At 43.8% G+C, this 21,346-nt stretch overlaps 1 protein-coding gene and 1 long non-coding RNA gene across 2 annotated transcripts; both read left to right on the forward strand.

Annotated features, from left to right (window-relative positions):
• Positions 1-2,651: 2,651 nt before the first annotated feature.
• On the forward strand, positions 2,652-3,823 carry LOC119282217. Its single transcript, XM_037562527.1, has 2 exons — positions 2,652-2,928; positions 3,217-3,823. The coding sequence occupies exons 1-2, from the start codon at positions 2,724-2,726 to the stop codon at positions 3,360-3,362; spliced, it is 351 nt and encodes a 116-aa protein (XP_037418424.1). The 5' UTR covers positions 2,652-2,723; the 3' UTR covers positions 3,363-3,823.
• A 10,783-nt stretch (positions 3,824-14,606) lies between these two features.
• On the forward strand, positions 14,607-15,938 carry LOC119282218. The gene is made up of 3 exons (XR_005138658.1): positions 14,607-15,006; positions 15,423-15,510; positions 15,651-15,938. It is a non-coding gene; the product is annotated as an uncharacterized LOC119282218 (long non-coding RNA).
• Positions 15,939-21,346: the final 5,408 nt, after the last annotated feature.

Here is a 21,346-nt window from a genome sequence, read left to right on the forward strand (position 1 = left end):
TCATTTTGCTTTGCTTTTGAAATATTGCCAAGTAATCGTCCTCGTCTCTCTATTCAATTGAGCCGAGGAATTGACTTTGCTTCATTTTATTTATCTATCTAGTGGTCTTCTTAGTAGTCAGTTGTTAGCAATTTATATGCCTCATGACCCTCTTCCTTGAACTGAAGAATTGACTTTACCTTACTATGTAGTGGTCTTTTTAATAGTCAATATTTAGGCAGCTCTCTGTTTCTACCCCACCCCCGTTATAGCTGACAATGACAACATGCAGATTTTCATCTTTGTTAACTTGCAAGCTGCATTTGATTCTTACAGCGCCTTGGAGCAGTACTCAATGAAACATTCTGTTATAATTCATTTTTCATCATGAATCAACTGCACCTGTTAAGTTCGTCCTTATGGAAACTAAGATGCTTGCCATTATAGCGAGAATCCAACATGGTTACATGATTTTCGTCCAACCGTCGTGCATCTTCCAAAATTTGGTTTACTACTTTTTTTTTCTCGAATATGCACGAGTGTGCATATTATATATTAAAGAAGAAAGGCAAAGAGTGCATCCACCATGGTTACAAGGTTCATATTACAACACTCCTAATCCTCACTACTAGCCCACCGTTCAAGCCGAAGGAAGAAGGGGTCCATGTCTCTCTTAAACTTGCCGGCAATAGACCACATTCTTCCTTCCGACCTTACTCTACCTAGTAGTACACCTAACGAAGGTGATGCCCCATCAAACACAATAGCATTGCGATGCTTCCACATCTCCCACAATGTCAGCAAGAAGACCGTATGAAGATCCTTCTTGTGCCAGCCGTTTGTCCCATGCTTCTCCGCAAGCCAGATGGCTAAGGAATCGTGTGCAGTCGGAGTCCAGTCCCGCATGCCCAGCGCCTCACATACTGCAGCCCACGCTGACCTGGCAAAGACGCACGTCAGTAGCACATGATCAATCGTTTTGTCCTCCTGGTCGCATAAGGGGCATGCATCTTGGTGTGGGAGGCCTCTCCTCGCCAGTCTGTCAGAGGTCCAACACCTGTTTCTTAAGGCAAGCCAAGCAAAGAACTTGCAGGTAGCTGGGGCGTGAGACTTCCAGGTCAGCTCTGCCATAGGCTCAACCGTCCGTCCCCAGAATTTTGCCGTGTAAGCCGAGCGCACCGAGAAACGGCCGTTGGTCTCCCATGACCAACCGACCAAGTCCGGCCCATCCGCCTGCTGCTCCCACGTGCTTACTTTGATCCAAAGCTGTAAGTACTCCTGCAATGCTCCCTCACCAATATTCGGGCCAACATCCGATGCCCAAGACCCATTTTCTGCAGCCTGGGCGATTGATCTCGTCAATCTGGTCCGCCTTGGGATCATACCATATATTGTTGGAGCAATCTCTTGTATCCGCATACCATCTATCCAACGATCCTCCCAAAAAAGCGTATGGAGACCACAGTTTGCTTCGCTCCTCATAGCCGCCTGGACAAGTAACTTAGCTTCTTTGGGGATCTTGATTTTGAACTCGCTCCAAGGTCTACTCGTGTCCACTCTTGTGAGCCATGCTCACCTGGCTTGCATGGCCACATTCAGCCATCTAAGGTTAGGTATCCCTAGGCCACCAGCCCACTTCGGCGCACACATCGAATCCCAAGCAACCGCACAGTTCCCTCCGTTAGCTTCCGCTCTTCTGCACCATAGGAAGCCTCTACACACTTTGTTCATCGCCGCAATCGTCTTCTTTGGTAAGTCGAGCGCCATCATGGCGTGGATGGGCATGGCGGAGGATTTTGCAAAATGAGGTAGCTTTGTCTGTCAAACTATGGCATACTGTTCTAGTTTTTTCTGTTCAAAATAGACAGTTTGCACCATCTCTTCACGGCTTAGCATTGCCAATTAGGTTATATTGAGACTTTCAAATGTTAGTTGGATCAGATCAGCATCTTCTAGACCTGAAACAAAAGACTGCCAGTTGTAAATTCTTCTGTTGGGTGTACCAGCACCTGGAGCTTTTATATCAAAAAAAGAAACTGAGTTTATAGGGCGTGAACATTTGGATTTTGTCCGACCGCCGTGTGGCTCTTCTCCACGCCGTGGGATCTGATGTTGCCATGCGCGCATCAGATGACATCGTGGATGCCGGGTCAAGTGCTATTCTAGCTATAAAAGAAAAGCAATTGATGCTTTTGTTGAGACATAGTCGCGACAGGGCTGTTGATATGTCCCTGTGAGGTGTATATACTCACATTCTCTGTTTTACCACTCTGTTTCTTAAGATGGGACAGATGTGTTGATTGGATGAATGTTCAGACTGAACTTGGCCATGCAGATATAATCAATCACCTTGAACTTGAACGTGTCCTTGTAAAGTCAAGAGTAACCTCAGAATTCAGAGTAGTAGTTGGAACATTGATCAGTGGGCGGGAGTCATAGGTGATTCATGGAATGGCAGGTACTAGTTCTCAACCGTCTCAACGGCAGGTACTAGTCCTTGTAAAGTCAAGAGTAAGCTTAGAATTTAGAGTAGTAGTTGAAAGATGGAACATTGACCAGTGGGTGGGAGTCACAGCCTCATAGCTGATTCATGGAATGGTAGGCACTAGTTCTCAATGTGCATCTATAAATTCTTGAGCTTGAATTGCTGCATCAAGTCTAAGAAAGATTGTACCCGCATGATTTTGTTCTTGTGAAGCTTAGTTAGCATTCAGCAGCAGTACCTATTGGCGCTATGGACCCGCATGGGCATGGAGGACCAGGTGGAGGAGGCCCTGGAGGGTGGGGTCCGGTACCACCTGGAGGGCCTGGATTTCTCGGTGGGCCTGGCCCTGGTTCTTGGGGGCCTGGATTTCCGGGTGGCTTTGGCCCTGATTCTTGGGGCCCTGGATTTCTCGGTGGCCCTGGCCCTGGTTGGGGATCTGGATTCGGTGGCTTTTTCGGATCCTGGTAAGTTGAATCATCATCTAACTAATGGAAGTTTAAAGTTTGCATCGTGCTATCGATATCATCAATTCATTCAGTTAGCATATCAATTGCTATTCTTTCTAAAAAAAACTATCCTTCACTTGGAGACCGTTAGTGGTTAAGGTGTCAAGTGTAAAATATTCAGCATAAACTCAAAGTTCAATTCCAAGCTATGAAGCATATACTAGTCGTTTAGTTTTGTACCTCTGAAAACCCTCATGGTTTAGATGAATATACATGTGCAACTCTGAACAAGTATTTCTTCTACAGCTTCTATCATCTCTGCTGCTGCTGCCTGCTCCAGGACTGTTGTGGCCCTCTATTCGGACACCCAGGCCCAGATGGTCCACCACCCCCTTTATGATAGCCTGCCGAGCTGGGACCTTATCTACGGCGAGAAACTATTCCTGGGCTAAATATATTCACTGAAGAACCCACATGGGTGAATATATTACATCTTGGATGTTTCCCTTGCTACTATGTAAATACTAGTGAAAATAAGTAATGGTCTTTGTATGTCTCTGTTGGGGATCGTTGCTTCAGTCTTAGCCTCTTAGGTAGTACCGGGTACTAGTGTTATTTCGGATACTGAATGCAATTATCAGGGTTCTCTAAACTTTGTAGTACCTTACTGATGCATTTCACCGCCCAGCATGTGAGATAAGCTACAATCTCATGGTAGTTCACAAACAGACACGGTGACACCAACCGGGGTAAATAAGGCAGAAACTGCACCGGATGATCTCTCTAGCCAGCATCAACCCATCCTGGAGCTAGTAATCCATTCCAGAGGGTTCTTTTTTATTGTATTAATTAGACTTTTGCAATGAAAATGTATTTAACCCTTGAAGCATTGTTGAAGAGAGATTTTCCCCTATTTCTTAAACTGAAGGATTAACAGTACCTCTTTTTATCTAGTGGTCTTCTTAATAGTCAATTTTTGATGTGTTTCCTACCGTCTATTGTAGTTGTAGCTGACAGTGAAAAGAGGCAGATTTCCCTGGCAATTGGGGAGCGGGATGTAGTAGTATTCTTGTAGAAAAGGATGGTATAGCACTATAGCACTTGTAACTTATGTGGTGTACTTTCATTTGGCAATTAATGGGTGATCTTGGTACTCCACCATTGTACTTGGCTTGTACGTAAAGCCGCTCCTAGATACTGTCGTAGCATCTGCTAAGCTCATCTGTTAGTTGCACGGTCAGATGTGCACCATTTTAAGATTATTGCTACAACTGATGTTTGATCTTAACATAAGTTGAAGAAACAAATCATGTACTAATAAGCACAAGAAAGTTTCTCCATGGTCTGGCCCAGGTTCCACATCGTGCTCTTCTCTCAAGCAGGAAGACACTAGCTAGGCCAGTTGTGTGATGGTACAACTGTAGAACTAATCTGAACTTCACTGTCATAATATTCTTCAGAATGTAGAAGTAATTTCATCATCGAGATTAATTGATACAGTATGTGCTGTATGCATGCGTGTCGGTCAGAAATGAAAATCAACACATATTTAATATTGAATAATGCACATATTAAGGTTGCAAAAATTTCTCTTCTTTGTTCTACTACAGAAAAAATATATGTTCACTTGGTAGATAATTATTGATTCTGGCGTGAAGTGCCAGCTTTTACAGCACAGTCACCTGCCTAAAGATAAAATTGGCTGTTATGTCTCCGTGTTAGGCAAGCTCCAACCAGCCACCGAGCTACATTAGGGGGCAGGAGAACACGTCAGTGTTGCGCTCCGAGCCAGCTGTCCTATTCCGCCATAACATTCATTTGTATCCCGTGAAGCATAACAGCGAAGGCAAACTGTTATCGGTATTCGACACAACAACTGAGTCATTCTGGCAGATGCATGCTCCAGTTGTTCCCACTATGTCATCTATCCTTCAGATGGATGATACCATTGGCATCTATAGCTACAGTGATGCCAGAAAAATTGTTGACATATGGGTGTTGCAGAACTATGAAAAGGAGGTGTGGGAGTGAGTGGGACTACAAGTACAAGGTTGAATTGCCTGCCGCAGAAATCATGGAGTGGTTGGGAAGGCCAAAGGATTATTGGCATGTCAATGTTGTGTCCGTGGATGGTCACGTCTTCTTGCTCCTCAGTCTTGGCGGACGTCTCATGTACATTGACACTGAGGGCAAATTTGATGACAGCCTCCATCGTGATGGCCACTACTTATACGCCTGGAAAGGTCGGGTCAAACAAACTCTTGTTCTGCATACCTTCTTTGCGGCATTAGAAGGTTATGCTGTGAATGATTTTCCTTTCACCTGATGGCTGCTGACTGAGGTGTTGCTTCTTGAAGGCGTAGCCCTCATACCCATATGAGCCTGCAATATCTATGAATTTGATCAACCAGGAGTCTTATGGACCTTGCTTCTTCTTTTTGCATTGATGTATACCATTTGTGATCAGAAGCTTAATTTGACTATTATGTCGTTGCTTGTCTCGGTACCCTTTCAGGTTGAAGTGACTATTGCTGTGTTGATGCTAAAGTTGTAAATTGTTGCATCGTTGTGAATAGCCCAATGAAATGTTCTATTTTAATTCCCTTTTTCTTCATGAATCTGTTGCACGTGGTTACGTAGTTTTTAATGGAACGGCACCCCATTATACCAATAATTTGACATGGTTATATTTATCTCCTTCCGAGGAGTTGTATTGTTCTTGTTGAAAAGATTGTTACCAGTACCCTTTTTATGTTGCATTATTTGGAGTGATATCTTATTGTTTCACTTTTCCTGCTAAACATTGTAGGACTAGTGCTTCATCTGATGTTTGATCTTAACATAAGCTGAAGAAACAAAACTTGTACTAACAACCACAAGACAGTTTCTGCATGGTCTGGCCCAGGTTGCACATCGTTTTCATGTCTCAAGCAGGACGTCAATAGGCTTGCTGTGTGATGGACTGATGGTACAACTGTAGAAATAAGTTGAAATTCACTCTGATAATTTTCTTTAGAACATTGAAGAATTTCACCAACTGTCAAGTCGTGTCGCTGTTGCTTCATCTTGCTTGTCAAGGTCCACGAGAACACTGTATTTCGTTTTACTGACAGTTGTAAGTAGCTGGTGATTTTTGTGGATGTGAAGTTATTCAGGTCCACAGCTGCTTCCCCCTATGGTTTCTTTGATTTAACAGCAAAACCGGTACCTCAGTCAGTCTGTGTGAACATCCTGCCATCTTGTCAGGTGCATGCCCCTACGATGCAGGGAGCCAGGGACTGCTGGTCGTCCTGGGCATGTATCCTTGAGTTATAAAATAAAATTCTGAGTTGCACAAGTGCTGTGCAACATTAAGAGCTGCATAAAATTCTGCACAAGTGCACGTACTATATTCGAGTTCAAGATTCGATGGTGCTGCCTTGAGTTATTAAATTCAGAGCTGTGCTCCTTTGGTTATCACAATTCAGAATGAATTTTTGTATATTACAGCTGGTTTAAAAGATTGGACTGTCGCTCACACAAAACCACAACCATTGGGGTATAATTAGCTGTTTGCCACCACAATCCGTCGCAAAGCGATCTTTGTACGATTTTCTCCCATTGTACTTTGTTTTCTAACGGTAATTGCCTTTGGCTCCTAGGTGCATATGCACCCATTGTCGAAATACACATTTCAAAAAGTTGAAAAATTCGGAACAAAAATCCCGCGTGTATATCCGAGCATTTTACATACGTAGGATTTTTGTTTCAAATTTTTCAACTTTTCAAAATGTGTATTTCGACAATGGGTGCATAAGCACCTAGGAGCCAAAACGCTGCTCTCTTTTCTAATGGAAACAGATGCCAAAGTGTTGGCTGCTTAATTGTAGGTTCACCGGCCCATAAATACTTTCAGTTTGCAAGTTCCCTATCTCCACAATAGTGGCTTTTACATGTTTCATGGCATATCATCATTCTCTGATGTCACTTGGGAGCTAAATCAATGTACAACTGTGGGTGGCTTTCGTCAGGAACTAGAGCTTTTGAGGGAGGAGCGTCGGCTTCCGTCTTCGCCTAGGCGGTCAGGCTATTCAGCAGTTGCCGGTAGTTGGTAGTGAGAAGAAGCTTCTTATGGTGTTAATGGTGTTCGCACACGAACACGTCACCGTGTACCCTCAACGCCGGGGGTGATGCACCGCAGCTCACATTGAAGGAGACCCGTCCGGAAGCGCGGTACGCAGGCAATCCGGCAGGTGCTTTTGAGGACCCGAAACCCCACACGCCCAGGAGGGACCCCGTCTGGGCGCGCGGCGGCTATGGGCTGCCCTAGGTCGACCTGATCGCCCCTAGGGCCTCGAGTTTCGCCGCCCTACAACAAGAAGAACAGACGAAGAACGAGGAAGAAGAAGAACTAGGGTTAAGGAGAAAAGATAAAATATAAAAGTGGTAGATGAATTGATCGATTGTGTGTTGTTCAATCGGCCGTCACCCCTTAGGTATATAAGAGGCGGCTGGACTTCCCGTGCAAGAAAAAGGCTTGGATTCACGTCCAAAACCCTAGTCAAATTCGGATTGGTTTTGTCCGAACTTTCCAAAACTGTTCGGTTTAAACTGGCTGCACCTTACGGGTCTTTTTTGTGGTGGTAAACTATCTCGGATAGAAACGAGACCAAAAGCAATCTTGACCGTTTCAACGAGACAAACAACTTTTATGTTGAAGGGTTTTTGATCAGAGGTCATCTTGAGGGTCAAATCGGTCGCGCAAAACAGGCTATGCCTCACGCTACCAATCAAACAGGGTGTCTGGTGGGGCGCGCCAGTTTTTGCCTCCTGACAAGGCTGTATTTCGATGGCTCTAACTTTTGCATACGAACTCGGATTGGAACGATTTTTATATCAAAATCAATTGTTTCAACGAGACGAAGACAATCCGTGTAGATAATTTTTCCATTTAAGGTCGTCTTGGGGGCTTAATCATCCAAACTGTACTCTGAATATAAGATCTTAGTACATTGAGCATAATTTCGGCCTTCGAGATGAAATCGGACTGTGATGACCCAAACTTCAAAGATGTTCATATCGACAATACGGAACTCTTTCATGCAGATCACTTCTCCATTTGAGGCCATCTTAAATAAGTTATTGACCGTGCCAAAATCTGGTGTCAACACATGTCCCCCTGTTTTTTCGGCAAAGTTTGTGTGCCGAAAAATAACTTCCGCATAGCTTGTTCTAAGGACGATGTCAACACTCCATCGGCCATTTTGCATGTTCTTAGGATGACAAGTATATATCGACCATTGCTTGTTTGAACCTCTTGATGCAAACTTGGGTGAAAACTTCTCAGCTTCTATAACAATCCGGTGATAAGGTTTCATAGATCAAAACCATCCTCCGAACCATATTGTTCACCCTTTCGCTAGGATTTTGCAGATAATCAAGAATGAACTTCCTCCAATCCTTACTTCGCCTGCATAAAAGTTTCATTAGTGGCCAAAGCGGTGGGCTTCGATTCAGCCTTACCTATGCTGACAAGACCTAGCATCGGCTATTGATAGAAATGCAATACACCATGGTTAACATAGTAGCCGAACGCTTTCTGTGCCAACTCTTTCAAATTGTCATGCCTAGATATATGAACAATTTCAAAGCAACCCAAGGCAAATCTTGCATCTAGACATACCAAAAGATAAACTATAAGTGATCCGTCAAAACATTGATAACCCTGGATATTTGTTGCACTACTAGTAACGAATCACCGGAAGCCTCAATATGTATAGCACCTATATCAAGGAAAAGCTCCAATCCGAATGACAATGCATATTCAGCTTTGATGATTGTGCAAAAATATTATAAGCGGCCTGAGGCTTCACAAAAATAGCTCCATATGGAGATAAATAAGCAACACCAACACCTTGGCCATTGCCACAAATTTACCGTCGAAAATAATCTCCATAGTACTAGAAAGACAAGGGCAATATCAATGAACATGTACCTCTTTTTCGCCTCTAATTGAACTAAGCACGATGTTAGGATACTACATCAGCCATGCTTTGACATATTCTTAGGGCAATAGATAAATACCGGCCATCAACATAATGCCCATGTAGAATTCATTCACCAAATCATGTATAGCCGAAATAAACAAATGAAATAGCAATCAAATATTTCAGCCCTTTGGATTAGCGAGAAAAAATGTAGCTAATAAAATGTATAGAGATTTGGTAATACCCTCTCATGATGCAGAAAATTATGTCGCTTCCATGGATTAAAATAAATCCAGGGAGGGTAATTTATCATACCTGATGATGAATTCCATGGCAAAGGCATCAATGGTATGGTTGAAGAATATGGATGATGTGCTAACCGAAGATTTTGATGGGGTGATGCAAACCTTCGGCTTAACTGTTTTTGGCTTCCATCCTTCTCTTTCTTCACTTTTGTAACACTTGTTGCAATAGAAGGTTGCACATCACCTTTATTTTGACTGCTCCTCTTCGGAAACCATGCCATGTTCTTCTTTTTCAGCTCTTGTGCACTAAGTTTTTTAATTCCTTCTTTCGCCAGTACGATAAACCGAGTGGGCATCTCGGCTGTGATTTTGTTTCAAACAATGGCAACTCTTTTTGGGCCTTGTGCACCCTCAACTTCTTTTCTTCAGATTTGGCACTCTGATTTTTATCCATTGATTGTTTCACTTCTTTGCCTTTTGTAGCCAATATCAACATTTTAATTGGCTCTTTGTTATTTGAGATCAAATCTGACATAGCACAATTACGACCATCTCTTTTCACGCAGTAAACTTGCTTTACAACCTGTTTATTCTTTCTTGAGCTCTGGACCGATTCCTTGTGATTGAAACGGTCTTTGAAGCGTGATTGTTCAAATGTTGATCTTCTTGGAGCTGCATAGTATTGGTGAGATGGTCTAGAATAAGATGGAGAATGTGCCCTTGTATCATACCTGTTCCATGATGAATATGTATCTATATGAGCATAGGGAGGCATCCACGGCATTGGCATTGGCGGCCCAAAATAAGGATATGAATATGTTGCATTAAAATTATCATTTTGCCAATACCGATCCTCATATTTGCGCCTTGGGGTGACCTTGGTTTTTTTGCATGATTTGACCGATAAGCATTCTTCTCTTCACTCATCTTTTGATATTTATCCAATAGTTCAGCAAAGGTGATTTTTGATCTCTTACACTTGCGCTTATTTCGGCCTTTGTTTTCTTTTGGTTTGCTTTCATCGATCATTGGATTTGCTTGCTGCCCCCCAGTCCTTGGCGTCTCCATTGTAGCTTCGATGGAATTTTCGCCCTCAAGATTATGTTCATTATGCTCTTCAACAACTTATTTACTTGAAACCTTGATCCCATCACCTGCAGTTTTTACATTCTCTTTAAATGGATCGGCTTGAAGCAGCCGATGCAAAAACCTTTTGCCATCGGGACGAATTGAAATAGACTGGTCATCTCTTGGTGTTTCAACAAACTTCAATCGTCCTTTTTCAATGGCCGATTTAACTATTTGCCGAAACATGTTGCAATCCTCAAAATTATGTTTGGACAAATCATGCAACTTACAATATATTCGTCCTTGGATTGATGGCTTAACATGGTGATCGAGAATTGTAATGTAATTATTTTTCAGCAACAAATCAAATATTTGATCACACATGCTTGAATTGAAGGTATACTTCTTGTTTTCTAGCCGATCTTGCTGTTTGAACGGCTTTGGAGACAAGCAAACGAATGGTTCAAATTTGGAATCTCCCCATTCGGCTATGCATTGTGTTTTCCATTCTATCTCCGATGTCTTTGGAAAGATATTGTATTAGCATTGGTTTTCTCAATAGAATTTAACCTTGGCTTTAAATTTCTGAAACGAAGATATTTAGAACATACATATCTCAGTTGAGACCAAGTGCAAGCCAAGTACGAAATAAGCAAAGCTACCCAACTAGATATGAACTTTAGATAAAGCAATGGGGAAAGCTTTGGCTGTAACAATAAGTCATTATCGGTCTTTATAAATGGCGCAATGGTTTGACTGGTATGTTCCATAACAATTTTATTGCTAACAAGTAAATTACCCTTCTTCATTGGTCTTTCAAAATTACTTATGAGAATATTTCTTATAGATGCATCAATAATGAAGTTGCGACCAAATCTGAAAATAGGTAAATTACTCGCTATGCATACCTCTTCAAATATGTTGGGAGAACATGATGGTGGTTCCATTTGAAGAACATCTAGCTCCGTCTTTGGATGGCTCCCCAACACCTTGTCATCATCTTTTTCTTGAATCCGTGCATCATTGCTTTGAAGATTTTTGCCGGCCGAACTTTGTTCGGCTACTTGTTCTTGTCCTTGAAGCTTGTCAATTTCTACGGCACGGAACTCATAGGGCAGGAAGTAGGTTCCATTAACTTCAGAAAAATCAAGCACCGTTGTTTTCCTATGCTTGCCATGTCCTTTCTCAATAATGCTTGCCTCGTTGGATTTGATGGATTCAGAATATATACTACTTGATTCGGATTTTTCAACCGAAGCACTTTCATGTTCCGAATCATCCTTCTTTTCATTGATACTACCAATTGGCAATGCTTCTTTTATCTGAGCCAATTCGTTTTCTATTTGTTTCTGACGGCGAGCGGCAAAATTAGCTTTAAACTTTTTCTCAATTTCAGCCCACTCCGGATATGATTGCCCCCCAATGCTTTTAGATTCTTTCGGCAATGACATACGGGTGTTGCCGAAATTTTGCAATTGTGTAGGGGGTGTATAATATGATATAGTACTAGGTGAAGGCATATGCATTGTTGTAAGACCATCCTTTTGCTCACCAATTTTATCAATTGGCAAAGATTCATCTTCTTGCAAAACTCTAGCTTTTATTGCGGCATAATCAGGAAATAGCCCCTTTTCATGTTGTTCAAGGCAAAGAGCACTAATTCTCTTATTTTGGGCTAAACTCTTCAATGTAGCCACCACTACCTCATCTTCTACAATGTTGGGCACAACCGCTCCTGTAAAATTTACATTCATTCGGCTATAACCAGGAAGGTGTGAAGCCGAATTATGAGCATCTACAGTTGTGTATGGTGCCGAAGAATTAGTAACATGAGGTGTAGCATATGACGGTTGAGAGTAACTGGCCGAATAGCCACTAGTAGCATGGCCAATTCTCTCATTCATCGGCATGGTTGGATTACTATATTGCACATTAGCTGCCGATGAATAAAAGGGTGAAACACTTTCTTGTATGGCATTGGAAATTCTAACTTGGGGTGTTTCAAATTGATTACTCGAACTCATCATGTTGCTCATTGGCATATGAATTTGCTGGGTTGCCGATGCGTGTGAGTTGGGATACATATGGTGCATGTAAATAATATCATAAGAAGTTGAAGTATATAAATTACTTTGAATCGGCCCTTGCACGTAGTTAGTTGCATGATTGAAAAAACTAGGGTTGACCGATAGAGTATACTCATTGAACGATCTAGTAACACCATATGAATTATTTGCATCTACATAAAGGGATTGGGTATTCATATTACCTTTGTAGACTACAAACCCTTGATGACGATCTCTTTGTAGCAAGAACGGGCCGGAGACCGTTCGAAGCTTCGTCCCTAGCGGAGTCACCAAAAAGTGTGTTCGCACACGAACACATCACCGTGTACCCTCAATGCCGGGGGTGATGCACCGCAACTCATGTTGAAGGAGACCCGTCCGGAAGCGCGGTACGCAGGCAATCCGGTAGGTGCTTTTGAGGACCCGAAACCCCACACGCCCGGGAGGGACCCCACCTGGGCTCGCGGCGGCTATGGGCTGCCCTAGGTCGACCTGATCGCCCCTAGGGCCTCGAGTTTCGCCGCTCTACAACAAGAAGAACAGACGAAGAACGAGGAAGAAGAAGAACTAGGGTTAAGGAGAAAAGATAAAAGATAAAAGTGGTAGATGAATTGATCGATTGTGTGTTGTTCAATCGGCCGTCACCCCTTAGGTATATAAGAGGCGGCTGGACTTCCAGTGCAAGGAAAAGGCTTGGATTCACGTCCAAAACCCTAGTTAAATTCGGATTGGTTTTGTCCGAACTTTCCAAAACTGTTCGGTTTAAACTGGCTGCACCTTGCGGGTCTTTTTTGTGGTGGTAAACGATCTTGGATGCAAACGATCCCAAAAGCAATCTTGACCGTTTCGACGAGACGAACAACTTTTATGTTGAACGTTTTTTGATCAGAGGTCATCTTGAGGGTCAAATTGGTCGTGCAAAACAGGATATCCCTCGCGCTACGCATCAGACAGGGTGTCTGGTGGGGTGCGCCAGTTTTTGCCTCCTGACAGGGCTGTATTCCGATGGCTCTAACTTCTCATACGAACTCGGATTGGAACGAGTTTTATATCAAAATCGATCGTTTTGGCGAGACAAAGACAATACGTGTAGATAATATTTCCATTTGAAGTCGTCTTGGGGGCTTAATCAGCCAAACTGTACTTTGAATATAAGATCTTAGTACTTTGAGCATAGTTTCGGCCTTCGAGATGAAATCGGACTGCAATGACCCAAACTTCAAAGGTGTTCACATCGACCATACGGAACTCTTTCATGAAGATCACTTCTCCATTTTGAGGCCATCTTAAATAAGTTATTGACCGTGCCAAAATCTGGTGTCAACACATGGCTAGTTAGAGCCAAGCCTAGCGTTATAAACCCAAAGACGATGTTGACATCTTTGCCTGCCTTCTGTGAAACGATACACCAATCCTTGGCGTACTCTCAAAAAATATAGAACCGTGGGTGGCAAGGTTACTTCTTACTTACACGGATAGGTGTAGAGGTAAAATCATGTCTTTTGATGCCAATAATGATTTATATTATTTCAAATGATGATATGCCATAATTTTATTTATTGAACAATATAGTTTGACTTTGATAACTCAAGTACAAATAGTGATAAAGATGCCCTAAAAAAACTTGTGATAAAGATAATTTTTTATACAACAATCCATGATAAAACTGGAGTACATCAACAAGGTTAATCATACGGGAAACTGAGTCCAACTTGTAAACGGACCAGGGCTGCTAAACGGATCCGTATCTATATCTATACTACTATTAAACAATCAAACTAAATCTTTCTTTAAGCCACCCCGCAGATGTACCCAGCCTAATTACCATCGTCAGATTAGTCCCACTAAATAAAATCTAATGGATACTCTATACTACTATCTATACTACTATTAAACAATCAAACTAAATCTTTCTTTAAGCCACCCCACAGATGTACCCAGCCTAATTACCATCGTCAGATTAGTCCCACTAAATAAAATCTAATGGATACTCTATACTACTATTAAACAATCAAACTAAATCTTTCTTTAAGCCACCCCGCAGATGTACCCAGCCTAATTACCATCGTCAGATTAGTCCCACTAAATAAAATCTAATGGATACAGTTAATTAAATCCCGAGCTATGTGTGCAATTAGCAATTTAGTAGGACTGAACGCACTCCACCCGCGAAGGAATATTCCACGCGCGTCCGCGTACAACGCGCAAAGGGCTCTCCATATCTCATCTTCGCAACCACCACGTCGCCTTCATGAGTCTCGGGGGAGAACCCTAGCCGCCACTCCTTCCCTCCCCTATACCTCCTCCCCGTCTCGCCGCCGCTGCCGGAGTGCGCCCCGGGGCGAAGCTAGGGCCAGCGCCTCCATGCGTCTCGGGGGAGAACCCTAGCCACCACCCCTTCCCTTCCCTAACTCCTCCCTGTCTCGCCGCCGCCGCCGGAGGGCGTGCCGGGGCGAAGCTACGGCCATCCCCAAGGAGGGCGACGACGGGGCACCTGGTTTGTGTCGGCTTGGCACGGGCGCGCGGCAAACGCTTGGTGCAGCAGCGTTGAGGCACGAACTACGTTGCCGCAGGAGGGTCGCCGACACGAGTTGCTGGCTTGCTGCCTGGCTTAACGATGACGCGGGCAGGGCACCATGGTGCTATCTGACCCCCTGCCTTGCTTCCGCCGGATGCGGGCTCTCTCCACTCCTCATGCATCCGCCGTGTTGGTCCAAGCAGAGGACGAAGTCCAGCCCTTGCCAACAAGCTGTACGTCACATGCCCTTCCTCTCTTCAATCAACATTTTTTCTGTTCATCAAATTTCCGAGGAGTCAATTGCATTCCAAATTGTAATATGTGGGAGAAGGAATTGAAGAATAATACATCAGCTAATCTCTGTGAATTTCATATTAAATGGCGACAGATGCATCGATTAGATAAAAGTGAGAACTAATCCATCACAATACAAGATAGCAAGACATGTACTACTTGATGTAGATATGGGCAGTATTATAGGATGGACAATGCAAATCCATTGCTCAAGCGATATAGGATTTCACAAAAAAAATTACTGGAATAAACTTTTGGCTCGCTGAACTTTTGAGACCTAACTTACGAATTTATAGTTTGGTAAAGTAGAAGAAATGAACTTTTGGCTTGCTGAACTTGGTGTTTCTTTTTGCAGCATAATGATTTCAGAAGTACGGTCTAATGGAAGGGTGGAGGAAGATTTTTGAAATGGCAAAGTCGTCAGCAAGGACATGAGACAAGAGGTAATAAACATTCTTCTATGTGTTACCATCTGCTATTATATTTCACTATTCTTTTTGCAACATGATGATTTCAGAAGTACAGACTTTCATTTTGTTTGTTTTGCTCTGGAGATGTTTGAAAATTGGACATATATATGCAGGTCTGACCGAACTACGTCAGTCAACTACGTCAGGTGCACCTTGACCTTCTGCCTGAGCAGATGAACTAGCCACTGCCCTGGATGTTGTGTCGTCCTCCAGTCCCGCTCTGCTGCTTCTGACCAAACACCTCAAACCAAGACTGATTGCTCTATTATTGTGATCGGTCAATACAATATTGGTATATATGTCTTGTATAGTGCCCTTTTGCATTAGTTTTCTTATATTTGCGGAGTGTGCAAATGAGTTTCTTCTTACCTTTACTCATTAATAATAGTAGTGAGCGATTCTCTGTGTTTTGAGTTATCTATTGGATCAATGTATTTTCTGGATTTATGATGTTCATTTTCCACCAAATTATTATAGATGTAATTACCTACAGATCTTGTTCGCATTTAATTCTATCTAGCGGCTCAGATATGTTAGTGTTGTGTAGTTAGCTAGCAATCGATATCCAATATCTCATGTACACCAGAAAAGAAAAATTGTTGTAAATAAGTAGTTCACTACCAAGTGCAAACAAGATTTTTGAGACACATGATCTTCATATTGATTCTATTTCAAGGTCGGCAGCTTCCCTCATCTTGGTTTTTATTTTAGGTTCAAGCTGACTGAGTAGTATTTGTGATCCAAATGACTGGTTTCAGGTATCAACTTGACATATGTATGTAGCCCTCTCCATTTCCTCATTCTCTGATTCTTTGGGTCATTTTAGAACTTCTGATGGGTTAAGTTATCTGCAGTATAGTGTCGATACTGCTCTAGGACACCTCCCACATTAGTTCTCCATTGCAATTGTTCACCCAACGGACAAGACAGACGTCTCTATGCTCGCCCACCATTATTTGACCGGATACAGTCACCCATAAGATCAGTATGCCCCAACTTATATTTTTCTAAGTTCATTATTTTGGATTATCGGTTGTCCTTACTGCTATCAATCCATGGCAAGAAGTAATGCAACTAAACTACTTCTCTGAGTTTGGTGGGCAGTAATGTAAGAGGATTATCGCCGCATAGTCAATTAGCTAATGAATATTGTGTTTATGGTCAGATAACTCTCTCGCTGGTAATTTGAATAATAAATGTAGAATTACCTACCGATCTTGTTTTAGTTGGACTGATAATTTGGTACTGCAGGATACATTGAAAAGCATTTTTAAAAGGCATAGGGTGATTGATTTCATGTTACCAGGAAAATAACCTGCCCTGCTGATGTCATCAATTTACAAAGTGTGCAACCTGCCCTGCTGATGTCCGGGTTTTTGTATGCTACTACTATGTTATTATCTACCTTGGTGATGAGGCAGGGAAGGTAAGTGGGGCTAACCTGTTTGCTGGAGCAAGAATAATGACCACATTTTTCATTAATGTTTGAGGGGCAAGTGGGGCTAACCTGTTAGCTGGAACAAAATTAATGACCAAGTTTTTCATTAATGTTTGAGGGGCGTATGGTCTTGGTGCTGCTCAAGCTCGGCCATATGACTGTCACTGTAGGTGCTTCTCTGAGTCATTGTCATCTTCTTCGCCACCGGTTTGGTAACCATCTGGGTCTCCTTCTCTGCTCCTGCATATGTGTCATGTTCAAATGAGAAATGGAGAGGAAGTTAGACAAGTTAGTAATTATCGATAATAATAATAATGTGATGTAGAAATACATGTTAGCTGCACATGTGTACCCTGCAAGGAATTATTTTACAATAGAAATGCATATATTGTGGATTGATGACTAAACAAGTTTGCAGGCACATCCCTGAAAATACAGTAGAGCCTTCAATCTTGAGAGTTAAGAATTCTTCCGGTGTTGCTTTGGAAATGTATGTCATATCTGAATGCTTGCTTAATTTAGGTGTATACGTAAAATCTAAAACTGATCAATACTGTTTCTAATAACAGATTTTGGCATATAAAATGGCTCTTAATTATATATATAATTTAAAATGGATGTACGGTAGTAGAATATGTTCAGGTTGAGGGTACTAATTATACCAAACGATGTGCTTTTTCACATATGATTGTAATATTAGTTGAGACGTGCGTTTCACGTGCATATTTACTAGTGTAATGTAATTTCCTACTTGCAAACGGACCATGACTAAACCCAGCCCAAGTCCATTAATAATCTCATCTCGGTTGTTTCCTCAAGAATCGATCGCCACATCTCGTTCCCTCCACAGATCGGCGGCCATGGCAAAGGACGCAAGGGCACCAAGAGCGATGCCTCTCCGCGGCCTCCCGGAGGAGATCGTAGTCTGGGAGATTCTCGTCCGCCTCGACCCCAAATCCCTCTTCCACTGTCGCGCCGTATGCCGCGCCTGGCGCAGCTTCACCTCAGCCCGCCAGTTTCTCCTTGCCCACCACAGCCACCAGCCATCCCTCCCCATTTTCTCCCGCGCCCAGTACCCCAGCAGATTCAACTATCAAGACATCGTTGCTTTCGACCACAGGCCGCCGAGTCAGGGTGGACACGGTCCGGTCCCGGTCCGAGCCGTCGTTTGGACCGGCCGCCGGCGGTCCGGACCGGACCGGACCGAGCATCACGACGGTCCTGATTTCTGGGACCGGACCGGCAGCGGCCAAGCCCGGGCCGGACCGAGCGGACCGGCCAACGACCACCGGCGGCGACTTGCACGGGTGCAGCGGCGAGGTGTGCGACGTGCGCTGGTGCTGTGACAAGGTGGGCTTCATGCGAGAGCGGCGGCGGCAAGGTGGGCGAGGTGTGCGCTGGGCGGCGCGCCTGTTACCCACGAACCTGCAGATATTTGTTCATTAGCAGTTTTCCCTATTGCATGCAAGTAATGTAGAACGAGTATGCGGCCAACATTTTCTATTTATGGGCCTTGCCGTGATTAGAGGATCAAACCTGACGTCGAGTTCTTCCTCAAATGGCGCCATGAGTTTCGGATCAAATCGTGATTCCGTCGTATTTTTTGTTTTCATCTCGACTGCATAAAAAAGGAAACTGCAACGTGGGGTGATGGCCCATGATTATAGGAATTGGGCGCTATTACATCTACTCCTTGCCTTTCAAAAATACTTGCCTGATTAGTTGGATGCGAAAATCACGGTTGAGCTTTTCTCCCACGATCAAAAAATCACGACCGATCGATTGTTGCTCCCAGATGGTGGCTTGCGTTACGTTCGTGCTGTGCTGAAACGGCTGCCATGGTTGCTCTTCCAAGAAAACTGTATTTTCTGACGAAACTGAAGAAAACTGTATTGTCTGACGAAACTGAATTCTAACAGCTTACTGCTACATCTGACGAAACTGTATTTTGTGAAACTTCGACAGCAGTTGTAAACTGGCATGATCGACGGCGGCCAGACGTAGAGGAGGCAGTCTACTACGGGCAGGTGAAGACGGCGACGGTCGACGACGGCGGGAAGGTGCAGCGCTCCCTACACTGCTCCTCCACTACTCCTTTCGCGCAGGTCGCCGCTGGGATTGTCGGTCTGCTCGGTCGGCTCGGTCAAAAACAGGACCGGACCGAAGATTTCTCGGGCCTGATTCTTGAGCTCGGACCGACCAAGTATTTTACCGGGCCAGGACCGTTCGGTCCGGTCCTTCGCGGGCCGCGAGCCGGGCCAAAAGCCCGCTCGCCACGTCCAGCCTGACCGCCGAGGAGCTCCACACCATCGCCAAGCTTGACCGGAGGTTCCATGTAGAGGCCACTTGCGACGGCCTCATCATCCTCTCCAGTTGCTGCATGACTGGCACCTGGTTCTACGTCTCTAACCTTGCCACTCTGTCAGTGTGAATGCCTTGGAAAATCCAATTCCGAGGACGTGAATATCCTAGGGATGTACCCACACCGCCCTACTGACGAGTACCGGTTGCTACTACACCGAAGGAGCCAGGAGAGGCACATGCATGTAGATCTCCTACCTGAAGGTCAAATTGGCTGCTACGTCTTTACGTTGGGCTCCGACAGGCCGCCGAGGTACATCGGGTGGCCGGAGACCGCGTCAGGGCGCTTAAAGGTACCTGCCCTGGTCCATGATAATCTGCATTGGTATCCAGTGCATCGTCGTAGCCAATACAACACAATGCACAATCAAATTAAAAGCAAATACATAATAGTATTCAACACCATAGCTGAGTCGTTCCGGCAGATGCGTGCTCCGATTGTTCCCAGCAACTCGTATGCTTTTGAGATGGATGGCACTGTTCCCAGCAACGCACATGTTTTTGAGATGGATGGCATGCTTGGCATCTATGCCCGTAACAAATCCACGGAAATTGTGGATATGTGGGTGTTGAAGAACTACAAAAGTGAGGTTTGGGACTTAAACTACCGAATCAAATTGCCTGTTGCCGAAATCAAGGGGCAGTTTAAAGGCCATGATGATGATTGGTATGCGCACGTTGTTTCGGTGGATAGTGACATACTCTTGCTGGTTAGTTTTGATCGTTGGGTGCTTCACGTTGACAGTGATGGTAAATTGGTTGCCAGTTTCAATCTAGACGGCGGAGGATTCTATGAGTCTAAATTTTGGCTCAAACAAACTCTTGTTCCACATACCTTCTTTCCGGCTCTGAAAAGTTGTGCTCGGAGTGCTTGGCCTTTCTTCTCTGTCAGCGTCCCAAGTAAGCCACTTGGCAGGGAGGGCAGAAATGCTGCCATGGCAGCAAACTCGACCAAGCCAGAAGGAACGGATGGCAAGTGGACCAATCAAGGAGAGGGGCACGTCATCGCAAAGCCAACTAGGATCAAGCATCCCAATAGAAGATTTGTGGGCCCCGAGTGGGTTAACTCTACTTAAAGCCAGTCGATCGAGAGGAGAGGCATCCGGGCTTGGATCATGGCACGTCACCTGCTTTCCTTTTCTTCATCCTTGTATCGGTTGTAATCGCATCAGATTGAGAGAGAGAGAGAGAGAGAGAGAGAGAGAGAGAGAGAGCGCATACTGTATCTTGTGGTGCTTGTGTTGATGCTGAAATTAGGAAGTCAATCTTGCTCTGCTTGAGGAGTGGCGAGGCCAGCCTAAACAATCTGTAGGGTCATTGCAAATTCTCTGAAATTTTTCCTTCACAATGTACAGTAACTGCACAGTGTTCTTAGGCTGTTTTTGTCAAAAGCTGTGGGGTCAGCTGACCCCAATGGTAACACATAGAATCGCCAAGTTGAGGTGTAGTATTAGTATTTTTTTTGAAGGATTTTTGTATAGGGGAATTGTAGTAGCGAAATTACTGTGCAGACGATGGATGGCGGACGAAAATCGCACAACACTCTTGATGAACGGCTGTAACTCACAGAACGAATGGGATGCATGGCTGCAATTATGTGTCGGCCAGGAATCGGCGGCAAAAATGTCGTCCATGTAGCAGTTCTCTTGTAGTAGTAGTAGTAGTATTCTAGAAAAGACTCGTATTGCAACTTGAAAATCCATGAATATCTTTTTTGTGCTTCCTGATGACACCATTTTCTGTTGCATAGTTTGCAACTACCTCTTATTATTTCAATCAGCTGCTAACCATTTTGGATAAATGCTTCATGAAGGCCAAACCATGTTTTGCCTGTTTGCCATGGTCTGGCTCACTTCTCACCAGCGGCGGAGCCAGAAAATATGTATTAGGGGGGCCAAGTGCTGCTAAAACAGGTTGGGGAGGGCCAAACTATTGAAAAATATGATTTTTAGCAGCAAATTATTAGTAATCATGCCAATGTTCATTGCAAATTAGCAATAAATTCCTGAT

The sequence above is a fragment of the Triticum dicoccoides genome, chromosome 3B (genome assembly GCF_002162155.2).
Source record: "Triticum dicoccoides isolate Atlit2015 ecotype Zavitan chromosome 3B, WEW_v2.0, whole genome shotgun sequence".
Taxonomy (NCBI): Eukaryota; Viridiplantae; Streptophyta; class Magnoliopsida; order Poales; family Poaceae; genus Triticum; species Triticum dicoccoides.